The sequence below is a fragment of the Nilaparvata lugens genome, chromosome 10, assembly GCF_014356525.2.
Source record: "Nilaparvata lugens isolate BPH chromosome 10, ASM1435652v1, whole genome shotgun sequence".
Taxonomy (NCBI): Eukaryota; Metazoa; Arthropoda; class Insecta; order Hemiptera; family Delphacidae; genus Nilaparvata; species Nilaparvata lugens.
In genome coordinates, this window is record NC_052513.1 from 31,603,025 (window position 1) to 31,624,348 (window position 21,324).

General features: G+C 34.1%; 2 protein-coding genes across 5 annotated transcripts in view; one reads left to right on the plus strand and one right to left on the minus strand.

Moving 5' to 3' along the window:
- Positions 1–5,799: 5,799 nt before the first annotated feature.
- LOC111052017 (cytochrome P450 306a1) lies at positions 5,800–20,424 on the minus strand. Of its 4 annotated transcripts, none has more exons than XM_039437217.1 (7): positions 20,348–20,424; positions 13,451–13,807; positions 11,196–11,341; positions 10,591–10,799; positions 9,199–9,484; positions 7,177–7,507; positions 5,800–6,694 (listed from the first exon to the last, which is right to left on the minus strand). In XM_039437217.1, exons 2-7 carry the CDS (start codon positions 13,782–13,784, stop codon positions 6,501–6,503), a joined length of 1,500 nt encoding a protein of 499 aa, XP_039293151.1. In that variant the 5' UTR covers positions 13,785–13,807; positions 20,348–20,424; the 3' UTR covers positions 5,800–6,500. The 4 variants fall into 4 exon arrangements, with proteins under 4 accessions (XP_039293151.1, XP_039293149.1, XP_039293150.1 ...); XM_039437215.1 differs by lacking the exon at positions 20,348–20,424 and adding an exon at positions 20,155–20,340; XM_039437216.1 differs by lacking the exon at positions 20,348–20,424 and adding an exon at positions 20,077–20,197.
- The window catches only part of LOC111052010 (putative calmodulin-3), a 37,288-nt gene continuing 35,755 nt past the window's right edge, over positions 19,792–21,324 (plus strand). The window contains exon 1 of the mRNA XM_039437222.1: positions 19,792–20,037. Coding sequence (XP_039293156.1) covers positions 19,881–20,037 — 157 coding nt within the window. The 5' untranslated portion in view covers positions 19,792–19,880. The remainder of the gene's footprint in view (positions 20,038–21,324) is intronic.

Consider the following 21,324-nt stretch of genomic DNA (forward strand, 5'->3'; position numbering starts at 1 on the left):
GTTTTACTTAGTTATTCAGTGTTTGAACCTGGTAACCTTTCAGTTGAATTATCAAAATGTTTCAACGTATATCATGATTGGGTAGTTGGTAGACTATTGCGAAAAATATCAGTAATTTTCATGTGCTGAGGATGCTGCCCACATGAGCCCAAGACTTGTGAGCCCTGGGTTATGGCAGAGATGATAAGAGATAATATTGACCAACGTTCTATAGTGAGATCCTCGTTATAGATTCAGCAACTGACTCAGCAAACATCGGTTTCCTACAATAGTCTGTCATTAGACAAAGATAGATATCTATCGCTATGAAAGATACAACTATCTTCCGTCGCTCTCCAACTCCGCACCGAAACCAAGTCGTTTGTGGGCTTTGAAGATATTCTATCTAATGAACTACCTGAATATCTAATCTCAATCATCAAAATGTATTGGGGGGGGGGAGATATATCTTCTCAAGTAATGATCAGAATCAGTTATCATGAAGAGATATATTTTCTTTATGGATATCATATTAATCTAAGATTGAAAGGATCATTATTCACAAGAATCAACAATAATTAATATAATTTAACATATACGGGGTTGACTTGAATCACATCTATCTACTATAAAAGGCGGTGGAGATTTGTAATGGATATTTCCAATGGTAAAAAATCTAACAATTAGATAATATCTTTTATCATAATGACAATAATGACATAATGACAATAAAATCCGATCAATGTAAAACATGCTCGAGTGATATAAGTTCTAAATGTTTTTTTTTTTTTGACAGCTGCAATATACCAAGGCCATGTGCCGTTCTATTGCACGAAAATGCCTAAGCATACTTACTAGTCACTTGGCGCCATGTGGTGGAACGGGTTGGCTATAAGGGGTGATGTGGAGGCCAACTATTATTATAAATATTGTGATAACCACGTATTTATTAACAACATATTGGAAAACTAGTTTAGGTTGCAACCCCAGTGTCAATATCAAATGAATTTAGCACTTGAAAAACGAACAGCACTGAATATACAGAGTAAATGCAGCTGTGAGCTATATAGTTGGTTGTCCTATCAAGGTTGCAGCCTCCCATTGGCCGAGGCAAGACACGCCTACAGTGGGTGGAGCATTCAAACTATAGTCATGAGTTTTTCACTTATTTGGAATGCATACCTTCACAACATCGTCTTGAGTTTGCCATAAACACCATCATAAAAAAGAAGATGAAGGATCACGTAGATACTCAGTTAAAGAGAGAGAATTTCAATAAGTAATTCAAATTGTAAATTAGCAAATTGATAGTAGAAGTTTACTTACTATCAATTTGATGACTAAAATTGGCAATCCGTCTGAATCATTCAATGAGAATCCCTAGTGCATTGGCAGATTGGAAGAAAAAATATTCAAGAAAGTGATGCGGGTTATACTACTTGGAACCATATGCACCATCTTCGTTTAACACTAATCTAGTTTTACATGAGAATATGGTCACATTTATTATAATGTGTTTTATTCCTGGTTTTAATCTATCTCCGTTTGAACCGAGATGGTGCATATGGTAATGATCCTGTGTCTCCCACTCTACGCCTTGAGTGCGGGAGAGATCACAAGTTTTGTCTGCCTATTTGACTCGAGTGTTTTTATTGATTTCCTCATGATACAATCCAATCTAGCACAAGCTGGTCATAATATAAATTATATATTCTCATATAGAATCGAATGGCAGCCTGATATCGCTGTACATAATAAAGAGTTCCAAAGCTTCAATACTAATTCTTTGGTGAATAAAAATAATTTATTTAGATTTCAAATCTTATTAATATTTTTTTCCAAAAAAATTCCTATTAGACTCCAAAAATCAATAACTCTTACAAAAACCACGCAGTTACGAAAAATTGATACTATCAATCAATTCAATGGAATTCCAACGTCCTTGTGAGGATTTCCCCAATTCAGCAAAATTTACTTGCAATACTGTTACATCACAATTTGACTCGATGTAAGATGATTTTTTACAGGAAATTCATGCCTAAAATTTCTCAACAGCTTCCCGATTTAGAAATATCCTTGCAATCTCGTTGGTTTTAAAGTACAAAAATAGACAAATTGAGAGAACCATTATTGATAACGAAATTTTTTGATAACTAAAGACATTTTTTGAGGTCAGTAACTTGTCCGATGACCTAATTTACTCAGCATCAATGACCTACTGAAATACAGTATTAACAAACTATTAAAAAATTCAATAATGAATCAACGGATGAATGTCTTGCTTGGAAAGAATGAGAATCATATTACAACCTGTTCAAGGTTGTCAGATCATTGATTGAGAGCACAATTAAGATAGAACAATTCGTTTTAAATATTCAATGACTCAGTTACTTCAAATGATACCTTTGATCTTATGATCTATATATTTATTCAATATACTCGTATATCAATTCATCCCTATTCCCTACTCAAAATATTCCTAAGTCTTCCAAACTGTAGAAAATACACAATGTAATTTCTTACAGAGTCGATATCATTAAAAGCTAGTTTTCATGTAGTTTCAAATGCTGGTGAACTTTTCTGATTATTGATCAATGTTGCTTCAATTTTCATAGTAGCTTCTAACTTTGAGATTCGACTAACACACCTATCATTCATTCACTTTTTATTTCAATCAACATTAATTAAAATTGATTCAATATTACTCAAATAAAATACTTTTATCCAGGTAAAATCTTATCCAGTTTTGAGAGTTTGGTAATAGTTGACATAGGATTTTCTATGATAATGGGTTATTGGTAATTTACGATAGTTGAATAGTCGAAATTGAAGAAAAACTATACTGGAGGATTTTCTGGAAGAAACCGTCTATCCTAAGATAGCCTAGTAATGATTTTCAAGTTATCTTGATTTTAATCAATAGAGAATAAAGAATAAAGATAAGAATTGGGAATTCTTAAACCAATTTGAAGTAATTACATTCGGAGAAATATTTCCTTCGAATCCCATTTCATACATGTCAAATTTGATGGCTCATTAGTGAACTTGAAAGTATAATACCACAAAGTGTATTGGAATATTTTGTCGTATTTGTTAGTATAATTGGGAGATGTATCATTGGCCAACAACCTCAAAACTAATATTGTTATTTTGAAAAGTTGATTGGCAGCTGAAATCAAAACGTCTTGGAGGCATTTCTTGGAAAATTATACTCCTATGAGTCATTGCTTTTGAAAATTGTACTCGAAAATATTGTTCAGTCTATAATTTACGTGGAAGATGAAAACTAATTTGTCATTTCATGCCTTATCGCTTATCCAATCAACTTTCTTTTTGAATCTTTTCAATGATTTTCTCTCTTGATCAAATATATCCTTGCCTTAATTTTTCAAATCTCTCTGTGAACATAATAATGAAATTTTGAAGTCATAAATTGGGAATGATACAATTTTCTATACTGTTTCTAATGGTTCTCGTTTTCCTCTTCCTTATAAGTTTTTCCCTCTTTTGTTTTTTTTTTCATATTTTTTACGTCATCAATCAAAATTCGAGAAAGAAAAAGTTCTTTAGTTATTAATAGAAATTCAAGAAATGACCAGTCAGTTGCTCCGCTCTCACAAACTGATAGATTTGGGCTTATATTGATGAAAAAATCATGAATAAATTAATGTAAGCATCCAAATCAATCCAAGTAAATTACAGTAATCCAATACTACACTTGATTCAACATCTTTCCTCATATTAGTTATCAAGGCATATATTTTGATTTGTATCAGACAATTTTTATACATAAGTTTATAAAAAAACATCATCGATTGTACGTCGAAACCCAACAAATTCTATGAAATTCACGTTTTAACGTATTTCCACTTGGTTTAAAACCTTTTAACAGCACAAACTTGAAACTTGTCCAATGGTTTGCAAAGTGAAATACGCGAATTTCACCAGAGATCCAGTCTGGTTTTATTCAAATGAAAATGAGAGCTCGCCGCTTATTGGTCGACGAATATTCAGAAGCCAATGGTTGTTTGGTTGCTGCTGCCATTGTAATGTTAATGTCATTCGAAACTGGTTCTTATGTCACAACGTACTGCCAATTTTACTTCACTGTCTCATTCACATTTGTATACATAAGTTACTTACTGAAAAATGAATATTAAAACATCAATATAACGATCTCAAAGCATACTAACGTCAGTGCCTAAATATTTCATGCTCTTAGCGTGAAATAATATCTCTAATTTTACATTATAGGTTGAAAATATCTTAAAATGAACATTGGACATGAATTGAAAATTGTAGAGCACTAAAAACAAAATTCATCAGACGTCGCAGATCGCAGTTCGACAAGCGAAATGGGAAACAATCCATTATGGGGGTATGGTGAAAACATTTGTTCAAATAAACCTGTGTTAAATTGAATTATTTTAATAGATTTTGATACTCAAAAACTTTTATAATAATTATTGGTTCTCTTAAAAAATTATGTGATACTTCAAAATTAGCAGTTAGTAGTGAGAGTGTTACAGTGATGTAAACTTATAACTGATTGAAATCAGAATTCACTTCACTCAAATTGGTGGCCATTCTAAATTGAAAGTATACCTCTGTCGTGCTGAAATGCATGTAGGCTATTGTTGACTACAAAATAAAGTATAAATTTACGAATTTGAAACGCTTCTCGCCTTGAGCGAGAATAAAGAATAACATCATAATTCACAATGAAATGAAGACAACTTGAAATCTATATCCATTGGGTACCGTACATAAACAATAGAATCGAAACAAATGAAGCTATAAATGAATAAATCGTGAAAAGCCTTATTACATTGACAAGTTCACAACCAACACAACATGACCCATAAAATCAAAAATGAATCATATTATTTATCGATCAAACTAACAGACAATATTTATGTCAAGGTGAAGTTCTATTTTACGATCAAGGATAAGTTCAACAAGTTCAATATAATTGTTGACCAGTGCAATGAAGAGTCAACCAGTGACCTAATTTGTCATCATTGCTCCAAATTGAATGTTGTGGCTGTCAAGTCTTTTTCGTGCCCTTCAACACGCATTCGGGTTTTCAAATTGATACTTTCAAGGTCGTTCCGGAATATTCGTTGAAATGTACGTGGGGGTAAGAACTGAATAAATTGAGAATTTGTGAAATTTTGGTCCTGAATTGAACGAGATAAAGTAAGGGAAACGAAATTATTATTGGATCTCACTTTATCAGTACCTAATGGAAAGGAAAACATGAATATAATTGGATCTCACTTTCTAATTAATGAGACGAGGGAAGAAAAAGAGAATGAGAAGATGGAATAATCGTGTAATAAAAATCTAAGTTATTGAAACTGCCTGAGTTATGCAACAAGCAACTCTCAACTACACTGCGTGGTGGTTATTTTAATCGATTGAAGGCGCAATAGAAAAACTCAGTAGGACGAGTTTCAATAATGGTATTTGATTGTATATCATAAATTGATCAAAGTAGATTTAATGAGTAGTTTTTGACTTGATTCAACTGGATCATTAATGTGCCTATATTACACGATATACTATAAGGGCCTACAGATTTTAGAAAATATTGGATTATCTACTGATATTTTGGACTGAATAAAAGGACATTATGAGGAATATCATTGAGATTGAATTATCAGGAATAGAGAGAAATATTTATTTTTAAGACGATCAGATTGAACTAAATCCTAATCAACAGAGAAATACACAGGATAATAATGAATCAGAAGGGAATCAGTGGAGGTAAAAACATGAATTAATAAAATAAGAAGTATGAAAATGAGAAACACGAATTTGAAATGAAAAATAAAAGGATTTATTAGGAAAGTTTGCATACATTCAATGATTTCGAAATTGAAATCTACAAACTGTTCCAGATGGAGACAACATTCAGATGTTGGAGAGTTAAAAAAGTATAACTTAGAAATAGTAAGAACTGTCACAACATTAAAAACATTCACAAGGATTCCAACTTTCAAATTTCTCAATGAAAATCAAATGAAAGTAAGGATAAGAACGTCCCAAGATGTTTCACTTGAATTATGAACCGATGTGTCGTTACCAATGTTGTTTTGAGGAAAAATAATTATCATTATATGATAACTTATAACTAAAACTATATCTAATATTAATTTATCACTCATATACAACCTAAATAGGCTAGTATCAGGTCTATATAGCTTAGGAACAAGGGTACGGTAATACATAAAAAGTTGTAGAAATTGAAACTTGCTCTAACAATGTAAATAGTAAGCTTATAATATCATAAAAAGTATGATTCTGTGGGAATATCATGGAAAATAATGTATCTCAAACAACTTGTAAATTTTCCATTGTAATACAGATCATAATGATCTCAAAAAAACACTAAAAAATTAGCGTTTTAAGTCCTAACATAATGATACAAAAATCTGATAGAAATGAAATAACTAAGCAGGATAATAATGACATCCGAAACACTCATCTCTCACACTCACGAATCATTTTCTCAAATCTCAATTGACTCTTGATTTGAAAATCAGTCGTCCATATTTCGGTAAAAACGTAATCCCACACAATCCCTCCAAAGGATCTTTCCCTTCAGGTATTGCATCATCTGGCAATACTATTTTAAATTTTTGCAAAATGGTGCTAGCGTACAGGAAAATGATCATTCTTGCCAGCTCCTCGCCAAGACAAACACGTTTACCTGTAAACAAATCAAGTTGAATCTAGTTAGTAGAGGTGGAATTTGAGGTACAAAATTGGGTACTAATGAGGAGCGATTGTAAAAGTTAGTTAGCAAAATCACTCTATGATCCACCATCAACACTTTAATAGAAATCTAAACGTAGTTTCACGTTATAGAGAGATCATCTAACGTCATCATCCTCCCCATCATTCCTTCAGCCGGTGAATTTCCACGTGTGAGCTTGGCTTCAGAGATCCCTCGACACTATTCCTATGTAAAACACTTGAATTTCGACCAGTTCTTGTGGCCAACACAAAAATATCCTATAAAACCAAATTCCCCTCATTAGCCCTTGAAAGTAATTTGGATCAGCAATGTTGCCTTCATGATTCCTGATTTATATATCAGATTTGAATGAAAGTGGATCAGCAATGTTGTGATTGTGATCCCAGATTTATATATCAAGAAAAGGGACCCTGTATTTACATAATATCACCTACCAATCTGGAAAGGCATCAACGCATCCAGCTTCCTGTAGTTGCCGTCCTCATCCAAGAACCTCTCGGGACGATATTCGTCAGGCTGGGGCCAAATTTGGGGATCCATGTGCACGGCCCACAACAGGGGTACCACCATTGTGCCCTTTGCCAGCCTGTAGGCACCCAGCTGACAGTCAGTGTTGACCCCGTGAGGGATGCCGGTTGGCACCACTGTCCTCAGTCGCTGACTTTCGCTGACTGCCGCCTCCAGGTAGGGCAGGCGGTGACTGTCTTCCAGGCAAGGTTTGGTACTCTGGCCTAGCACTGTTGACAGCTCCGTATAAACTTTCTCCTACGATCATATCAATTTAATTATTGGCTATAATACTTTGACTATCCTATCATATCAAGCGCGCAATTTCTGTATATATTTATGTATTTGGGTATTTATTTATGTTCAACGGATCTCAAAACGGCTCTAACGATATTGATGAAATTTGCAATAAAGGAGTTTCTTGATATAAAAATTCTATTGCATGGTCTCATTTCTGGGAAAACTCGCTGAACGACATGAAAAGGATAATAATTATTATTCATCCTTGGAAAAACAGCTGAGATTTTCGTCGTCTGTCGATAATGGAAGATGCGAGAGCGTGTGTGGGAGTGAGACAGAATTATGTTCAGCTGTTGAACAATTGCAATCAAGCAGCTTATCTCACAAGAAATATTATCTGGCAGAAAGTTTAATCGACTTCATCAAAATATTTGATTTGTTGACATGATCAACGATATGATTTTATTCAAGAACCATTTTTTTTTTATTTATATTAACAAATATTGTAGCAAACATAGTAAGAGTATATCATTATGAGTCAAAGTATATCAAACTTCCCAAAAATAATCATTATTTTCCATTTTTAAGTAATCAGTTGGTGTTATTCTGTTATTAAATTCGGTTTGTAAACAATTTAAATTCGAACTTTTCTGTTTTCAAATTTTTTGGACTGAAAATTGGACTTTCGAAAGTGTATGGAACATAACCTACTTTTTGGACTATTTATACGGTAGTGTATAAATCAAAATTCGGGGGGAAAACAGTCTTGGTCTGTGCCTGTTAGTCCTTCCCCAATCATTTTGAAGAATTGTTTTCTGTTTATCAATAAATATATATGCTTTGCAATTAATAATGATCTGTCGATCAGAAGTTTGAGTCATAGATTGGTCTTGAACTTAAATTTTTGTGATTATAACCACTTGAAAATGAATTATTGCAACTATCACGGTTTCAAAAGCAAGTTTAAACTGCGAGTCTTGAATTGAATTCGAGATCAAATTTCGCGTTCAACTTCCAGTTACGATTCAAAATTCGAGATCTGAAATTTGAGATTTAATCCATGACAACTTTCAACTTCAAATTTTGATTCTATCAATCACGCATATATCAGGATAAGCAGATCATTGCGAATATTTTTTATTTTTATTTATTTATATTTTCTACAAAGAAACACTGATTGGGAGAGAAAAACTAAGGATACTCCTTGTACTATTTCTCTCGCAAATTCAGATAGGTAACATTTTAAAAGTCCAAAATAGGGTTATGATTTCACTTTACTAAAATTTAGTCCATTTTCACTCAAAAACAACGAAAACCAAGATTTTTAAATTTTGACGGTTGAAAACAGAATAAAAAACAAAAATATCACACTCAAAATATTGTTCACATTATGACAGTATTCATGGCTGTCAGACGAATTCATGTTACCCTGACCAAACACTGCAAAACATCTCAAAGAGATCGGAGATACTTATTTATCTATAATATACAGTGTCTATGTAGGCATTTGATACTTATGAGCTTGATAATATGTGTTGTGTATAAAAACATATAAATAAATTGCGAAGATCGAATTGAACTACTGTGCCATTTTCAAATGAAAATAGGTTTGAAACTTAACTAGCCATTCCAATTAAACTTGGAATTTTGAATCAAACCTTCAGTCATGTCTCGAACTTTGAGCTTCGATTTTCGAGTTCATCACTCACCTGTTTGTCAGGATAAACAGCCATCATGGTGAAGAACCATCTTAGGGTTGCCAGGGTGGTGTCCAGGCCAGCACCAAACAGATCGGCTGCGAGGAAGTTGAGCTGGTCGTCGCTGAACGAGTGAGCGACCTTGGCGTCGTCACGTGACCTCTGCTCCCGCAGGAAACTGCCTACCACGTCATCCTCTTCGCCCGTGTGTTCCGCCGTTATCTCGCGGTAGATCTCGTGAGTCCTCTCCAGCCCGTTCACTATGAAGTCCATCGAGCCTCTGAACTTGGGGATCACTCTGAAACGATAATCAGTTTGTAGGTTCTTTTTTTTAGGTTCATTCTTTATTGTCATGACAGCATTTTACATAAGGTACATAAGCGCAAATATCAGACTAGCTCCAGACTGAATACTGGATGTTAGAATTCAAACTAATCAACTAGAAAACGTGATAATCAAGAAACTATCAATCAACTAGAAAACTACTAATTAAATAATTCGGGAGGGTCTCAGTTTGTCAAGATCTCAGTTCATCGAGTACAGTACCTATTCTGACCATTTCTTGAGATACTAAATCAAATCAAATGAGAAGATGAGCCGCTCAGTTCGTTAAGTCTCTGGGGCATCAAAAGTTTCTCTTGGAGGCTGATACAGTCAGCTACACCGTTACACTCTAGTTAGGGATTGGTGAGAATGGATTGGAGAGAAGTTAGTTGAAGATTTAAGGAAAAATAATTGGTTGAGGTTTTGCTTATAAATGACAATATACTACTATTCAGATCATTAAGAACTCTTTAATAATTTTAGCATAATATATTATAGCCCTATGACATGGGACTTCCTGAAAGCTAAAGGAACTTGACGAACTGAGAACTGGACGAAATGAAATGAAAAAAATCTTTATTAGGCGGAGTTAGGACTTTTAAGTCCTCTCTACCACTCAACCTCAAATAGACGAACTAGATTTGCAAACTCGAACTGTTTCTTCATCAACTGTGGTCTTGATCACAGTGATTCTCTTTCGAGTGCATATCACCTACTAATTCAGCTATATAGTCTTCGATGTTCAAACGAAGTGTTTGACTAGTCGTTAACATCATAATCTACTCACTCAGGAGACGTGTTCTAAATACTCTCTTTGGAAGAATGACTGCTTGAGACCAGCTTCATTAACTTTGAAAATTGAATATCACCGTTGGTCTATTTCAATAATTGTGGGCTTGAATTAATTGCTGTAGGTTTATTTAACTTCATATATATCATATATCTCAACTTTATTTAATCATATATCAATACATATGAGTATGTTAAATTGAATAAGAAATAAGCCATCTCACACTACCTCTTTGAATTTCAACAATATATCACTGATCCAAGAATGAACTTCAAATGTGATCTATTCACCTCAAAAATGGTAGAAAGTTGAGTGGACCAGCAACCCCAATCAACTTGACTCCCTCTTCAGCCAAATGCGTCAGCAGTTTCCACGTTGGGTCGTCATAGGAATATTCGCGCCCAAAAATTATCACATTCATGACATTGCCGATGCTGTGAATTAGAAAGTGCGAAAACTCCACACCAGATGTCGCTGACGATTCATCATTCGTGATTCTCTGTAACAATGAAAAATAAAGCAAAATTTGTTGAAGCAGTATCAGAACATATCCTGACATTTCTCGAAGCCAGACTCTCTAGAAATTCACTATTTCAGATAAGATATAATGATAGTGTTGAGTGAGGTGAACTTGGGACTGTATTTGTATGGGTGAATAGGCTGTATTATCATAGACAAATAATGTTTCATTTCCTAAACGATGCCTGTTCTCTTTCTTTTGCATGGCTACTTGTATTTACATAAAAATTGAAAACATCGTAGTACCAATTTTTTAAATAATTATTTTTCCAAAAAGGCTACTCTGTTTTTTTATGTAGATAGTGGATATTGTCTCTCAATGTGATGTCATGTTACTTGATGAGAATATATTTTAATTTTCCTTTTTCATACTCACCATCATTGTGTCATTCACTCCACTCACAATCAATGCTTCCATTTTCTCTCGTTTAGGGTGCGATTTGGCCATCCCTTGATTCTTCAGACAAGTAGCTGCAAATTTTCTCTGTTCCCTCCATCTTGGACCTTCAGAGCAAATCAAACCTGAAAATTTGAAGAAATAGATTGAGAAGAGCGGGATAAATTCGGGAGAGGAACAGTTTTGAACTTTGCCTGTTGGTCCTCCCCAATTATTTTAATTAATAGTTGTGTATCTCGAATCGATAAATGAATAGATAAATGAATGACGAATTAATATCTCTATCCATCCCCACCTAGTGACAAATTCGATAAGTGAATAAATAAATGAATGAAGAATTAAAATCTCTATCCATCCCCACCTAGTGACAAATTGAAATTCATATAGTTGAGAAAATCATAACAATTTACTTTCTACAAAGAACAAGTACTTATGAGATATTTTTTCTTTCATAAAGCTCGAATAGATTTCTTATTAGTTTGATTAATCAACGAATCCCTAATCATTGATTCAACCGGAAGCAAGATTCTAAATTTGTAAAAGAAAAAGAAAGGACATAAATAAGCAGTATAAATTATAAGAGAAAGGTAAGACCGGAGCTCCAAGTGCTCTCTAAATCCAGTAGTCAGTTTCCTAACGAGCCAATCCACGTGATTTGGTAGGTGCCATGCTGTGTTACCGGAGCAGAGGGGTCAATGACCTCCAACTAGAGTGGACACTGGGTTATCAGGGTATCAGGACCCCTTCCCCCCTATCGAACCCCCTCCAGGGTGAACTTGTACTTATAAGTTTCACACCTAGCTTGTAAAGCCACTGTATGATTCTCCAGCATCACCTCTCTCCTCTTATCATTTTTGTCCAGAAAACAGGATCATCATCATCATCATCTTCTTCTACTTCTTCTTCTTCTTCTTCTTCTTGTTCATGTTCTCCTTCTCCCTCTACTTTATTATCAACTTCATCATCATCATCCTTGTACTTCAATCCTCATCCTCATCATCCTCTTTTCTCTCTCATTATCACTGTTTTTCTTATTCACGAAGTGCTCTCTTTCCCGTCACTTCATCTTTCACATCTCCCATTTACAATCACTAGAATCAGGTGCTTGACTCCCATAATATACAATAAATTTAGGGCGCATGAATTGAAGCAGTAGTTAAACCAGCTCTCTATCTTCAATAAAATTGTAATCAACATCCTTCATCTTCACCACTATAAAAATAGAAAATCTTCACCCATTTTCATTACATTAAATTAAATTATATGGAGTAATATCATTCTCACATCTCCATGTTAAAATATTGTTTTATGAGAATCTTTTTACTTCATTAAAAATTTTGGAAACCAAAAGAAAATAAATGAAATTTTCAAATTTAAAGAGTTGATCCAGAGAACAGGATCATCTTCTTCTTCTTCTTCTTCTTCTTCTTCTTCTTCTTCTTCTTCTTCTTCTTCTTCTTCTTCTTCTTCTTCTACTTCATCATCATTATCCTCGTACCTTATTCAATCCTCATTTTTGTCATCCTCTTTTCTCTCTCATTCACTCATTATCTCTGTTTCTCTTATTCACTCAATCTATCTTGAAGAGGCTATTTGGAGTTCATGAACGTTTTTCAATCATTCAGTTACTCATATTGGATGTGAGAGTTTCTGAAAGTTGAAATGTGTGATTCTGTATTCCCTAAGGCGGGATGCACACCGGAGAAACGCATTTCGTGAAGCCCTCACGTGAAAGCCCTCTTTCATGAAACTTGTTTCATGCAATCCGTTTCACTCGCGCATGCATACATAAGAAACGTTCCCTGCTTAATCTTATCAGTCGATTGCGAGCAACTTTCGTTTCACGTTTCCTGAAACTTTTTTCACGAAATGCGTTTCTCCAGTGTGCATCCCGCCTAGGACTTTTGTATTTTGATTTACAATTTTCATGAGACTTCATGGAATTCTATTCTTGCAATAGACGACATATTCTTCATTATCATAATTATCATTATCTCATATGCAAGGATTAGGTTATTGCCTGTTCCGACTTTCAAACAGCCTATAGTTGTATGATCTAGAGTTCATAAAATTACATTTTTTATAAAACGTATTTTAATACATCTATGTATTGTCATCTCTCACGTGGCCTCCCAATTGGTCCTCGGCCGAATTATTATTATTTTTCCAAAATGAATTGATTTTTCTCTAGGCTATGAATTTGATTTGAGAAAAAATTAAAGAATACTACTCACCATATCCCTTCATAATACCATGCGTCAAATATAGATCGGCTCTCCCAGTCAGAGCATCCATATTGAAAGCCTGCTTGATCAGTTTAGGATCAGTGATAACAATCGTGGACAGCCGCCCCATCTGGATGCTGTAGATCGGACCAAAGTTCCTGGCCAGATTAGTGAAGGACAGGTAAGGATGTTCAGGATCAAGCCAGGGCAGGTAGCCCACCACGGGAAGACCCCAAGGTCCTGGGGGAAGGACTCTCCATCGTAGGATCTTGACTGTGAGAAAGTAAAGCAGCCAGGATAACAGAAGCGATAAGGAGATTGTCAATAGGCTGTAGTCATCCATTATTGTTCGTGGACTGTTTCACCCTGGAATAGAAATAATTGGATGGTAAAATTAGTTTTCAATTCATGTTTTTATTAATCACAAAGAATAATCAATCACTGGTAGGCCTACCCTTTTACTTTCCTTGCCCTATTACCATAGGTGAGGAAAGTATTGCTTTCCGAAAAAAATTAAGGTACCACAATTTCTAAATTTCTATATGTTTTAAGGTCCCCTGAGTCCAAAAAAAGTGGTTTTTGGGTATTGGTCTGTCTGTATGTATGTGTGTGTGTGTGTGTTGTGTGTGTGTGTGTGTGTGTGTGTGTGTGTGTGTGTGTGTGTGTGTGTGTGTGTATGAGTGTATGTGTACACGATATCTCATCTCCCAATTAACGGAATGACTTGAAATTTGGAACTTAAGGTCCTTACACTATAAGGATCCGACACGAACAATTTCGATCAGATGCGATTCAAGATGGCGGCTAAAATTGCGAAAATGTTGTCAAAAACAGGGTTTTTCGCGATTTTCTCGAAAACGGCTCGAACGATTTTGATCAAATTCATACCTAGAATAGTAATTGATAAGCTCTATCAACTGTCACAAGTCCCATATCTGTAAAAATTCTAGGAGCTCCACCTCATCTATGCAAAGTTTGATTTTAGATTCCCAATTATCAGGCTTCAGATACAATCTAAACAAAAAAATTCAAGTGGAAAAGATTGAGCATAAAAATCTCTACAATTAATGTTTTGTCACATTTTCACCTAAAATAAAAAATAAGCTCGAAATTCGAGAAAATGTGATTATTCAATTGCAAACTATTGGCAACTGTTGATTCTATTAAATGATTTACTATGAAGAGATAATAGCAGACCTCGTGTGTCTCCAGCGTTATTGTCCCATCACCAGCTGTCTCATATCTTTGAATAGTAGACTTGTGATGCGCGTGAACACTAGCTTCAGGTGATCAATTTTCATAACGGCAAGGAAAGTAGTGAGAGTGCGCCACACCAGATTTTTTTTATATAATTTTATACACCAGTTGATCACAGATTGTAATTTTGGGGTAATTTTCCAAATAGTCTTATTAAAATACTTCGAAAAATTCATGTTCATATGTATTCATTTTGTGAATATTCGGTCTATATCAAAATTCTGTACTTAATTAGTAAAAGAATAATAATAATAATATTAATAATATTAATGCAATACACCTATATGTTGACGAGATATGGATAGAATATGAAAATACAGTTATTACTCCACATTATGTCTGGAGCTTGTGAATTGATGATTGGGTGGAATAAGAATACAACACGAGAATGCCAGATTTAGTCGAGAATCGAACCATCAACCATCATAGTTCACTAGTCACGCTGAACATGTAACCACGTACCACGTGCTAAGCTTTCTAATGTAGGCGCTTTTATCAAGAACCAGTTGTTTGCGATGTATTCAATGAAAATAATCAATAAAATCTGATGATTTTCTCTTCAAGTTTTTGTAGAATCAAAGTACAAGCACAAAATAATAGGACTCTTTCAATGTGTTTTAATAATCATGGTTTCAATCTCATTTAATATTTTTACTGTATAATACAATAATTAATTATTCTAGAACAGAAAGACCTCTACCTGAATCACTCCAATCCACAGCAAATCCACCTCGAATCTACTCCAAATCCACTGCAAATCCACCTCAAATCCACTCCATACCCAACCAACCTAACATAAATTTCTAACCAAACTGAAACGAAATTGAATACTGAATCGAGTTTAGTCTCTTCCATGAATAACTCCAGCATGACATCATTATTTACTACAATATCAGATGTCAAACATGACATCACAACTATATCTATAGGCTCCATAATAATAGTACTCTTCTATATATTTTTCTCAGTATAAGCTACAACCTACAACTATATCTATAAGGACACGTATAGTGGGATTGTCTTTATACTGTCAGCATTGATTGAACGGAAACCATTGTTGTTGTTTATAATGAATACTGTAGTTTGAAGTAGATCTGACTTCAAATAGGATAAGAATCCCACCTCTGACTATACCTATGTATTGACAGATATATTAATGACTACTGCATAATGTCATATATATTTTTCAGTATAAGTAGCCTACCACAAACATCATTGGACACATTATACTTTGAGCAAGCTATATTATGGCATATCATTGTTATTCCAGCATTTTCATATCATTGGCTATTCAAGAAAATGAATGTTGGAGAGATTTCAGTTCTGATGTTTGATAAGAGTAGAAGGCAATTGATAATCTGAAGATTCTATCCAGACAACAGGGAACCCTTGAAATGTAAGTGTTTTTAGATGAAGGGATTCATTATCAGGGTAAAATTACGCGTGACAAATAGGGTATAGCGTTTGAAAAATCAACTTTTTTGCGTATCTAAGAGCTCTATGTATCTGAGAAGAGTTAAAATTGAATGAAATAACAGGCGAGCGAAGTGAGTTTCAAAACGTTGGTTCAAAAACTCGGGTTTGTAAAGTCAATTCAGAAACAAATTCAGTAGTATATCGTAAAACCTTCAGTTTATCAATGATCTGGTATAATGTTTCCAATGATGGATAAATAACTTCTAGCATTGTTCATAATTCAAGTTTTCTATTCCAAGTTAATAATAGTTACTATTATTTTTATCCAAGATTGGATTATGAGTCTAGATATATAACTTGAACCTTTAAATTCAAAATTTTCAAATCATTATTCCTGGACCGAAAATCAAGTGACGGAGCAGTGTGTGATTTCATAAACTTAACCTTTGGACAACATAAACATTCTTTCAAATTTTTTGGAGAGCAATAGTAAAGGCTCAGCCTAGTTTTTCCTCCAATGTCATAACTATACTAGTAGTTCTGTGAACAGTAGACCTCGCGCTGAGTAGGTTACATTGACTCCTGTTGTTATGTTTTCTAAAAAATTAATAAATAACTTATCAATTTAAAATGTCTAGAAAAAATCCTAAATAAACATAGAACTTCCTGTCCTTTCGTACCGTGACGTGTCGAATGTGAGTGTGAGCGCTGTTATCAGGTCTGGCTGCAACTGTCTACAACGTTGATGGAAAGATACATTTTCAAGATGTTCGATGTTTTTGAACGGGTAGTATTATAGTCAACTGTCTACTAACGTTGATGGAAAGATACATTTTCAAGATGTTGGATGTTTTTGAACGGGTAGTATTATAGTCCACTAGACAGCTGATTTATTATGAATAATCCTATAGTCTGATTTTTACTCTAATATTGGCGTATGAAGGAGGTTCCTTTTTCTTTTATATTATCCTTAAAATGCAACGTTTCCAAAACCTTGTATATACGTCGACGCGCAATTTAAAAAGGAACATACCTGTCAAATTTCATGAAAATCTATTTAGCGTTTCGCCGTGAATGCGCAACATATAAACATTAAAACATTTAAAAATTAAGAGAAATGGCAAACTGTCGACTTGAATCGTAGACCTCACTTCGCTCGGTCAATTATGTATTATGATTATAGTGTTATGTACAATGAATGAATAAATAAATAATTACTAATAATGAGTCAATATATCGGTAATATATTAAATAAGGGAAGCAATAATATATCGTTAATATACCGTATTTAAACGCATAACTAAAAAAAAAAAATATTCAGGAAGTTTTAAAGGAAAGAAGATAAAAGAAAGTGTTTGAGATCACATACACCTGGCCTACAGACTCATCTACAAGCTCCGCCTACTTTTATCCTGATTGGCCAGCTCAGTCTTGGCTCTCCTGATTGGCCAATAGTCAGAGCCTATTAAGCTCCAGATTTTGCAGGTAGATGGCGGTAGGTGCTGGGTAACGCGTCTTCGATTTCTAGGCAGATGTCAGTAGTACGGTTATTGAGTGATGTTTGAAAATATTTATCAAATTTCTTTCTAGTTTGAGGGATTTTTTCTTATTGGTTAGCCATTTTACTGTGAAGAGAGCATGCAGTATAAACTCTAATCTTATTAGATAACTTATTACAACCTTTGAGCATAAGATTCAATTTGTTAGAAAGAGAGTATTATTTATCATATTTGGTGATAATGAAGTAAATAATGTAGGCCTACTCATGTGAAGCAGGCGACTATACATCTTGTAGACACAATAAATTATCATAGAAAATCAAACAAACTTTTACGGAATACTTCTTTCATTAATGACCAGCAGGTCACCCGTGCTCCGCAAGGGTCCAATTAAAAACTTGACAAACTGAAATCTTGAAGAATTTCAAATATCCCCATAACCATCTTCCGTGAATTAAGAATCTATATACAAAATTTCAAGTTAATCAGTTCATTTCAGACGTGATGTTGCGTCGATCGTGAATTTCCTATCCTATACGTGTATAAGTAAATTCTTCCCTCCATCATTTTTTATAAATAGATGATGCCCACATGAGCTTTTTGCCTGTGCGTGTGCGTGGGTAATGAGAAGTTCATGAGTGATTGATGGCTTATGATCAAACGTCCGTGTCTACCAGGGGATTTGAACCCACGAACTAGCTAGCCGAAAGCATACTTTCTCGGGTATAGTATTGTCATGAAGAAATCATGTACTTTACCCTTTCAACACAGTTCAAATTTAAAAATACAATATACGCCGATAATTAAGCCTAGAAAATCAGAGATTTACCTCTCACAACAGATGATGATGATGATGTGTTTTCTAAAAGGACTACAGAGACGAAGCTACAAACTCACACAACTTCCTCACTCAGTTCACGACTGAGTCTCCTCTCAGCATAAAAATATCTTTGGACCAAGCCATCCAGCTTCGCTCTAAACCCTTTTATTTGTTAAATCCACCAGATAAACTCGTAGTGCTATATATGTATAGTGTAGCTTCATCTACAAAGATGCTTTTTTGTATCTTGACTATAGATATACTGTACATAAGTTCTACAGCTCAGCAATGCAGGCCTTCTACTACACCATGGGGACGTGTTACTATTACCTATATACATGGGCAGGTGTGAGTGTGTGGAAAAAGCGGTCTTTGTGATGGATAGAGAACAACTTGAGAAGAAAGGTTTCGCAGGCTACAGCTGAGGTCCACCATGCTCTAGAATATTGTCACATGCAGTCATAGAGTCTGAGAGTCACAGAGTCTGAGAGTCACAGTCACAGAGTCTGAGAGTCACAGAGTCTGAGAGTCACAGTCACAGAGTCTGAGAGTCACAGAGTCTGAGAGTCACAGTCACAGAGTCATACACAAACCCTGGTTTTAGATGGGTAACAAGATCTCCGGAGTGATATAACAGTGATTATTTCACTTCCACACAAGATTATTCATTCATATTGATTTATAATTAATTACTTTAAAATAATTAAAACTTTTTGATTTATCAATACATAATTCATTGAAATTATACTCTTTTGTAGGCTTTTTGTGTAGTTGAGAAGTTGATATTGTGGTGATTATTCATATTGAATGAAAAAGACTAAGAAATTGTCAAAAAAACACTGATTTATTGATAATTAGAAAGACCGGTTTCGGTTATTACACCATTGTCAATCTCTGATAAACTTTGTAGGAACAGAGTACCTTCGAGAAAACTACTATTATTTTTCATAGAAATGAACATGATAACACAATCAGGAAAAAATTATCTGGAAACGACACCATAATAACGATCAACACAAGATAGGCAACACAATTTTCCATACTTAGGTCCACGTTATAATGGCAGAGTAGGAAGATAGGAGAAAAGGGTTGCCAGATCTCAGCCTTGCCACCCAAACAGCTGATACTGGTACATCTGTTCATTATTGTTGAAAATAGTTAATCATATACTATTTGTCAAGAAAATATATTTTTTAAAGATGCAATAATAAATTTTCATGGTTGAGATAAAATATTTTGTCAATTAGTTGAATTTCTACGTTGTTGATAAACGATGTGGCAACATCGCAATTCGTGAAAGAGAAAGCGTCATCTGCTTTGTTGAACGATAGACAAGGATAGCAACAGCATTACAAATCACACACTGCCATTATAACGTGAACCTCACTGTAACTAAACTTGAGTTATTAAAAAGAAAAATGTTTAGTATACGTTTACATCTGAAAAAATGTTTACATATTTCTTTTATATTATGTTTAGTGTAATTATGTTATATTCAACTGTGAGAGTTGAGGTGTGTTTTTTGTTTAGTTTTGTGTTTAATGGAGTTGTCTTTTTGAGCTGTTGTATATTCCGGTGTGTGTTGTGTTTATTTCAACTGTATGGTATTGTATTCTTCACTTATTGTCTTTTAGATTCCTTACTGTTAGCCAATATTGTGCTCTATGTTTCCAAACTATTTTCTAGTTCAATTTTTCATTCAATACATTCTGGTAGCTTGCCATAAGTATTATGATTCCAATCACAGCTTATTGAATTCCAAACAGACTCGACAATACCACGTACCATCACATCACTACAAAATATACATTGCATCACTAACTTGCTCGTTGTACAGACTTCACATCACAATATACATGCTGAACTTAAAAAGTGTGCTGAACTTATATAACAACTATCACTACTCCGACTTACAAATTCAAGATACGTTGCAAAAACTCAAGACCGCGAAACCATCTGAGTTTCCTCTTCAATTGAGTGGTTGCCAAGTCAATCTAACTAACCTTGTATTGAAATAATTAGTATTTGAAACTAGATTCTTGAAGCATGTAATATATATGTGTACATGTGCTAGTATATACAGAGGTCAATCACCAGTAAATGAGATAAGCACTCAATACTGAATGAAGACTTTGATCTAAAAATAGCAGTGGGTTTCGAAAAGTATTCAATATGGTTTTGAATTTTACTACCAGAATGACCCAAATACATTGATAAGATACCAGACTTTTGGAAGTTAGCAGAGGTATTGTTGTTGTATGCTTGCAAATGACCAAATTTGTGCTTGAAGGTTCCAAGATGGTACTAAATACACCAAATTAATTAGAAGTTATAGAGTTGAGACTGATAAAACTCAACCTATAGACTTTGAAAAAGATTGTGAATTCTAGGCCTATTTTTATGTAGATTTATAGGTTAAAAATACAAATTCTCTATTTTTGGATAGGTGTTGAATGATATTGCTGAGAGGACTTGAAAATCTGAGCTAAAGGATTAAAATTTATATTTGGTATATGCTTAGCTTTAGCAGAACCCATCAAACTGGAAACCAATACACACTCAGGAAATAAAAATACCCATTCTAGTTACATATAACATAAAATTGTAATTATATCATTATATTTTATCATTAATATGGATTTTGGAACATTGTAGTATAGTCAAAATTCATCAGATTCTAAAAGTATAATCAATCAAATGCCTCTTTAAAAAGCATAGTAATAAGTAGCCTAAATAGAGTAAAGAGTTAACAGTGGGGAGTTAACAAGAAATTGCTTCCAAAATAAAATTTATCAAACATTTTTCACTCTAGCTTCAGCTTATTTCACTTTCTAGCTTCCGACTTATATTAGTCAGTTACATATTCAAATGATTCTATTCTAGGAAAATCA

Coding starts and splice junctions, on each gene's coding strand:
- LOC111052017 (XM_039437217.1), bottom strand. CDS start 13,784: ATGGATGACTACAGCCTATTGACAATCTCCTTATCGCTTCTGTTATCC. Junction 11,342..13,450: donor TGGTATTATGAAGGGATATG/GTGAGTAGTATT, acceptor TCAAATTTTCAG/GTTTGATTTGCTCTGAAGGT. Junction 6,695..7,176: donor GTTGATGCCTTTCCAGATTG/GTAGGTGATATT, acceptor ATTTGTTTACAG/GTAAACGTGTTTGTCTTGGC.